Here is a 7648-nt window from a genome sequence, read left to right on the forward strand (position 1 = left end):
ATGACCTGAGAGAACTCCTACTGTACATAGAAAGAATGAGGTTGTCTTCAGCCACATTTGTACGTTTGAAACACACTAGAGGCTTGACACAGGTCAGACCGCCTGGGAGTGTCATCCATGTGAACAAATATTCAGCCAAGCACGAGTCACTTAGGCACAAGAAAGCTCAGTGAACGAGTCACTGCTAACCCAGGATGTGAGCGATGAATGTGCTTGAGGATTACCAAGCAATTCACACAGAAGCGATTCAATTAGAAGCCAACAGAACCCTCATTCCCAGAGCCATTCCGTGGCACATAGGAGGAGTCAGATTGTACAGAGCACTCAGTGTCACGAAAGAAGGTTCTCAAACCAAGGAGACGGTAGTCCAAAAACCAAGGAGGAGAAAACTTCAGCTAGATTTCATATCAGATAAGGAAATCTAGGAGAAAAATACTCTAAGAATCTTTTAATATGCAAGTTAGCAAATAATTAAGAATAGACATAATTTCCGAGGGATAGGGTGAAATCGCCAAGATAGTCAAGTGGTCTGGGAATACTGAACCGATGCTGGGAGTATGCAGAATTTTGTAAGAAATTAAAGTTTGCAATAGATTTGTAAAGATGTGAGTAAACCGTGTTGCTAAAAAAGTCTAGTGAGCTGAAGATCTGCTTGTCCTTATGCAGCTGTAGGCACCTGTTTAGGTCTGCGCTCCTTGGCACGTGGGCCTAAGTTTTAGCCCAACTCAGAGTCTCTCCCAGCAGCTCCTTCCACACAGCTCATCCCCACACATCCTCTCTCCTCACTGACATAGCGCTCTCTGTCCTGGCCTGCGGGTGACACAAGATCCTTCACAGGTGCCTGGTTGCTCCAGTGTGCCATGGCCCTGGCTTGGCGAGGTCATGGGGGGGGCAGTACCAATGACACTGATGTCCACCACTGCGTCAGCACCAGCCCCGTCTCTGTGGGGACAGTTGCAGGCCAGAGGCAGGGGTAGCTCAGCACCTCCAGGCCACAGAACACTCCTTGAATTTCTCCATGAAGCCTCTGAATTGGGCTAAGTGGGGGCGGGAGTTCATCGTCCCATGACCACATCCAGTACCTTGACTGGGTGAGTCCTGAGCTCCGCACCCAGTCAGCTCCCCGCCAGTGCTTTCTCCTTCCACAGCAGCTCTGCCAAGAGCACTCAGGCAAGCTGCACCCCCTAAGCTATCACACACCACAGAAGCCCGCAACGTACTGCAGAATGAAAGTTCTCACAAAGGAATTGCACATGCGTCCCCTTTGAACAAACCTGAAAACTGAACTCAAGCCTCAAGGGGAAATGCTTCCAAGAGAGAACTCAACTGGTGGGTGCTCTCCCCAACTGCTACCGTCCCCACTCACATCCCGAGACCCTGTGAGTGAACAGTCTTGCCTCACAGTGATAAGCCACTGTTTTCAAACACCCCCCCCCCCAAAGCGATTCTATGGTGCAGAGAGGGTGGAAACAGTCATGTGAGGAGGAGGAACTAAAATTCAACATTCTGGTATCTTGGCTGGAGAGGCAGAGACAAGAGAAGTGTGAAGAAGGGCTTCAGGGAACAAATAAGTCCAGACCCTGGAGACAGACCTCATGGGTTCTCATTTCCACCGTCACAGTCCAGGAGATGCTACTCAGTCTTTTTGTGACTCAGTTTATTCAACTCTAAGGTGGAAATGAGCTGAGGGCTTCATTCTTGGCGTGGCTACGAGGCCACTGCGGTGGACCAGAGGCCGCAGATGGCTGCGGGCAACGGGCACTTCTGTCAAGACCAGGTAGATCCCCCTGCTGTGTTCCTGCCCCCAGGGGAATGGACAGTAAGAAGCGGACAGTAAGAAGCGAACCTCTCAGTTTAATTGGCAACAGCTGATAATGATCAGGCGCTGACAGTTAGCACCAGGCTTTCCTGGCCGGGAATCCCCGGGATATGCCTGTGGCTTCAGTCGCCTTCCCGGCTTTCTGAATTTGAAACAAGATTTTAAAGCCAAATTGCCTCTGCTTCCCATCAACAATTGTGTTCAGGTCTGTTAACCTTTGGGGGCGTTCATTTATGTAGCGTTCTATTTCTTCCTTCCCCCCTGCACCCCGCCTCCCGTGCGCCCTGGTCCCTCCACTCCCCCGTACCTGGGGGCCCTCTGGGTGCCCATTCGTGCCCAGAAGCTTTTTAAAAGTGCCTGATCAAGGCACCTGCCATGGAAATACCCGGGTGTGTCCGTTTGTTTGTTTTTGTTTGTTTGTGTTTGTTTGTTTGTGTTAGTTTTTGTTTGTGTTTGTTAGTTTTTGTTTTTAGTTTTTGTTAGTTCTTTTAGTGTTTGTTTGTGGTTTTGTTTGTTTTTGCTTTTGTTTGTTTTTGTTTGTTTGTGTTTGTGTTTCTTTTTGTTAATTTTTGTTAGTGTTTGTTTTTGTTTGTTTCTGTTTTTTTCTGTTTGTTTGCTTTTGTTTGTTTTTGTGAGTTTGTTTTTGTTAGTTTTTGTTAGTGTTTGTTAGTTTTCGTTAGTTTTTGTTGGTGTTTGTTTCTGTTTGTTTTTGTTAGTTTGTATTTGTTAGTTTCTGTTTATTTTTGTTTGTTTTTGTTATTTCTTGTTAGTGTTTGTTTTGTTTTTGTTTGTTTATGTTTGTTTGTTTCTTTAATTTTTGTTAGTGTTCGTTTTTGGTTTTGTTTGTTTTTGTGAGTGTTTGTTTCTGTTTTTGTTGGTGATTGTTTTCGCTCATTTGTTTTTTTTTTTTTGTATGTTTTGTGAGAAAATCCCCGCCCCCCCGTTGGAGGCCAGGGATCTAACCAGCGCTGCAGAGGCTGCGGGCTGCACCTTGGGGGAGGCCCCATCAGATTCCCTGTTGAAAGACAGCGTAAGCTACTGTGCTTTAATTCTGAAACTTTTCTGTCTGATATAAATGAGCAAAGTAAATAAGTATGAGTGGGAGAGACGGTGTCTCACTCCAGAATTACGAGGCCCGGCTTGGAAGGGAGCAGCAGCCCACACCCGGGCCCTGAGTGCAGGCTTTGGCTATGGCCCGAACAATGATCTGATCACTTCCCCCGCTTTTCTAATGACTGTTGGTCTCCAGAATGGAGCACCCATGGCCGTGATCATCGATTTCTGCAGAATGCAAGCAGCAAAACCCAAACAGGCCAACTAGGGAGGAAGGTGCAGACATTTGAGTCACGAAGGACACCCCATCTTCAGCTCCCGATCCTCATGACACTACTCAGAACTTTTACCATGACAAATATCATCACAAAAATTACATGTCTTAGTAGCGGGCAAAAGCATCTGCAAGAAATGATAAACACATTCTGATTAAAAAAACAATGGGCACACACATGTCACGTAAGGTACATTTGATCTTTATTCATCTTTTGGGAAGGATAAGGTAACTTTCCCAAATCACTCGAAATCACTTTCCCTCTTGCCAGATTTCACTAGGTTAATTTTATCGCCGGATTCAATCCCTCCATCTAGTCCTAGATAGCCCTCCCGCCACCCACACTCCCTTCTTCAGAGAAAACGAGGGGCTACAGGCAATGCCTGCTATCAGAGAACTTAGAAGTATGCCAAGAATGCCACTCCCATAAAACACAGCAGGCGGGTGCCCCACCCCCAAGGGTGTCCCCATCGGAGGTGCTGAGGGTGTGTGATCCCAGGGGAGCAGTGCCTCTGCAGGTGGGGGCCACAGGTACCACTAGTCATGCCCTGGGGCCTTGCTTCAGGGAGCCCTGGTGCTTCTCACCCTCCCCCCACCACCCACTCTGCTCTGGCATTTCTAAGCAGACTAAATCCTATCAGGAACTGAACTCCCACGGCGCCACCCAGAAACCACTATGGATCTCTTTCTCAACAGGTCCTCTCAGAAGGCTCAGAAGGTAGAAATGCTTTGTGCCCCTTGGGGGTCCTCAGCTGTATATACCGTATCGTTTTGGTCACACACTGTTAATTGAAAGCAACGTACATGCTACATTAAACAGTGTTGTGAGTTCACAGAGAACAGGCGCAGGAGAAGGCACCCCATGGTGACTCCATGTGTTATAGGGCATGGAGCGGGGCAGCCCAAACCCCGCAAACCTGCCTATTCTAAATGGGTTCTGCCATCCGCCGCATCAACACAAAACATAGGAGACTTTAATGGGAAGGAACTTTAATAAAACTAGGAAACAATACAGGAAAGGCAAACAGTCTAGTTTCTAAATGAAACACCCAAAGTTACCCGTCCCCTCGTGGGTAAAAGTCCATCCCTATGGGATCGGCCCAGAACAAGGCCCCAAAGCCTGCCACAAGTCTAAAGCATCTTCCAGTGGGGACCCACAGAAAAGGGTTACAAACAACTGGACAAGCCCGGAAGGAAAAGAGCAAAATCAACATCAAGATAAGAGCTGCCACTGTCACCTCCCCACGGGTCTCACCCACATCTGTGTCACCCAGTCCACGACCAAAGACAAGCGCAGTTTCTTCACGTGACTCTAGGCTCCATGAGCCTCCTCCAGGTCTCCTGGCTCCATCCTGCTTCCTTCCTTCCTCAGCCTCTTCTGCCAGTTCCTCTTCTCTTCCTGCTCAGCTCCACCCTCTCTTGTGTGGGGCAGGGAACCTCCCCCTTACCTGGGGACCACCCTGTTAACATGCAGTGGCTCCTGAGGCTCAGGTCCTTCCAGGATGGAGCGTGCTGCCTCCTGACCAGGGACACGCCCAACTTGCTAGGCCAGGTGTCCCTCACGGGCGCCGGGAGGCTCTCCTGCTCCCGCCTTGCACTGCACGCCTCGGGAGAGCGACTCCTTGGATGCAGAACAGCTTTCCATTGGTGTGGCGGCTCCTGAGAGCAATGTTACAATTGCCACAATTTCGCATTAATATTGGGTGGCTGTGCTGTTTTGGCACAATTAGCCCTCTGCCCCTGCGTGCTGGACTGGACAGTCAATGACGGGTAAGATCAGAAAGCAAGTTCTGACAACCTAAGACAGGCGCAGTCCCCGAGGGGATTTAATGGTTCCCACCTTTTCATCTATGGAAAATAACTGGAACAAACAGGCCTGGGAGTTGTTGAGGCACCACCAAAACATGTTGTTAATCATTACCAGTTACTAGCCTCATAGTGAAGGAATGCAATTATGGGAAACAGATTCTATTACTTGTAGTAAACAATATAGCCAAACACAATTATGAGGATAAATAGTAAAATATAGGACATATAAAAATAGAATGATGATAAGAAAGTACAATCATAACAATGAATCAGAAGATCTAGAACAAACCTCCATCGAGGAGGGTAGAATATGAAATGTTCTTGATTTGTTCTTGATTTCTTGAAAAATAATAAGCAAAATGTAATGTTATGTGTCACGGCATTCACGTATACCTTGATAAATGATTAACCACATACTGTGCGAAACATAATGAAGCAATTACTGTAAAAATGTATAAAAAGAGAAGGCTGCTTTCAATAAATCGCACTCAGATTTTCACTCTCCCTTGAGTGTGTCTGTGTGTCATTCTTTCTTGTCCCAAGCCCTAATTCCTTCGACCACCTTTTGCTCGTTCTCACTCAACCCTGAGACTGTCTCGATCTCCCGCCACCGCTGAGCTGGTCTGTGGCACATTGGGGACAGCTGAGTAGCTTTGCAATAAAACTCATCCTAGGACAAGGCTGAGTGTGCTGTGTGGGCCACCTGCGCCCAGGCCAAGGCTCTGCCCTTTCTTCCCCGCCACAGTTGGAGGGTCAGGTGTGACCAAAACTAGGGAACCCCGTGCCAGGAGTGCGATTCCACTGGACCCATGCACCTGGCCCACACGGAGCTGGGGAGCGCTTGGGAATCTCATTGCTGCTGGGCAGGGGAAGGAACGTTCCCGGGTCATGCCCAAGGTGCTGAGGGTGAGGAGCACTGGGTTTGGGTGGGTCTGGCGGGGTGGGCCTCCCCTGGGACACGCAGGATGCTGGGTGTTCATGTGATCTTGTCAGCTCGGCCTGGATGACCGGATATGGGAGTCGGTGTCTAGAAGGCAAGCAGGACCCTCTGGGCCTTCCTGTTCTTCCCCTTGGTGACTGTGGTTCTCCCTCCCATGCCAGGGGCTCTGCCCACGGGGGCTGGCCCTTGAGCAGCATGTGCCCAGGCTGAAGGCTGCGGCTGGCCAGTGTCGTGCTGAGCAGGACCCGCTCTGGACCCCGCGGGCTGTCTGGGCCGGTGGATCACGACCGCGTCGGCGGGCAGGGCACGGTCCACCTCCCTGAGCTTGAGGGCAGGCTTGGGTCGCTCGTGCTCCTGATGCTTTCTCCACTGGTCCAAGGTAACCGGACGGGTTGGGGTCTCTCGCACAGGCACCTGGGGCTCGGGGACCGCAGGAGGCCGGTCTCCTAAAGGCTCCCGATGGGCCTGAGGGAGCGGGTCCACACCTGTGGTGGTCAGTGTTGGGGGTGGCCCGCCAGGGGAGTCCTGCTCGCTGGCCCTGTCCAGTTCCATCTTCTGCATGTAAAAGAGCACGTAGGCCTGTTGGCTCAGGGCAGAGGAGACACTGCATGAGGTGACCTGAGAATCGTCCATGCGATACCACCGGTCCTTCCCAGGCCTCACGTAGCAGAAGTAGTGTCCCTGGTGACACCCCCAGCCTGCGTGCACCAGCACCGCATAGAGTTCGTACTCCAGGGCCCCCGCCCACTGCTCAGACAGCAAGGCCTGCAGGTCCAGGCGCTGTGGGTAGCGCACGGGCTTGGCCACCTTGCCGCCTGTGGGGCCGCCGAAGCGCTTGAGCATGAGGATGAGGACCTGGGGAGGGGCATGCAGAGCCAGCGTCTTGGCGGCGGGCCCCCTGTCGCCACAGGCAGCGCAGTGGTACGCGTCGGGCCCGTCCAGGCTTTCCGGCTTCACCAAGTCCTGCAGAGCCTGCTCCACGCTGTCGGCGGCCTGGATGTCCAGGGCGATGTCCAGGTAGGGCTCCAGCGTGGTGGAGACTCCGCAGCAGCGCACGCACTGGATCTGGGACCTCCAGTAGCCCCCGAAGAGCCGCCGCACCAGGGTGCTGTCCTGGGGCTGTGGGTGCGCGGCCGCCAGCTCGCTCACACACCCGCCCTGCATGGCGCCCACGGTGACCATCAGGAACTCGTGGGCATCTTCCTGGCGCCAGGCATGGAAGCCGGCGAGCAGCTCCTTCACGGGCGACACCACCTCCCCGGGGTGCAGGAGGGCGCGGGAGACGTGCGCCCGCATGGCGCAGAGCGTGCAGGACAGCCGCCGGGTCAGGAGGGCGCGCGCGGCCGGGACAGCAGGTAGCCGGCCAGCGGGGGCGTGTAGGTCAGGCACTGCAGGGCCGCGTTGGCGTAGCAGGTGTTCCCCAGGTTGCGCAGCCCGGCCCCCACCTGGCCGGGCCCCAGCTGGCGCCCGAGGCGGCCCTGGCAGCCGGTCGTCTCCGCAGGCCCCGGAGCCATGCCGCGCGCACCTGGCCGGAGGGACGAGCGTCTGTCTCGGGGGAAGCAGGTCAGCGCTCCAGGGCCCCACAATCCTGGTCCAGAGGCTGCGAGCGCGTCCAGTCCTGAGGCTGAAGCTCCGAGTCGGGGGAGAGGTCCGGAGTCTACCCTGCCGGGGTCAAGAGGAGCCACTGGAGGATGCGCGCGTCCGGACCACTGGCTCCGAATGACCTGCAGGACCGGCCCGCGCCCTTTTATAG

At 52.9% G+C, this 7648-nt stretch overlaps 1 protein-coding gene across 1 annotated transcript; it reads right to left on the reverse strand.

The window, feature by feature from the left end:
* Positions 1 to 5982: 5982 nt before the first annotated feature.
* On the reverse strand, positions 5983 to 7409 carry LOC311188093 (ubiquitin carboxyl-terminal hydrolase 17-like protein 6; the record flags this gene model as incomplete). Its single annotated transcript, XM_084259856.1, is given in 2 exon segments — positions 5983 to 7223; positions 7226 to 7409. Coding segments are annotated over 2 exon segments (1425 nt in total).
* Between the last annotated feature and the right edge of the window lie 239 nt (positions 7410 to 7648).

The sequence above is a fragment of the Talpa europaea genome (genome assembly GCF_964194135.1).
Source record: "Talpa europaea genome assembly, contig: HAP1_SCAFFOLD_185, whole genome shotgun sequence".
In the NCBI taxonomy this organism is placed as follows: Eukaryota; Metazoa; Chordata; class Mammalia; order Eulipotyphla; family Talpidae; genus Talpa; species Talpa europaea.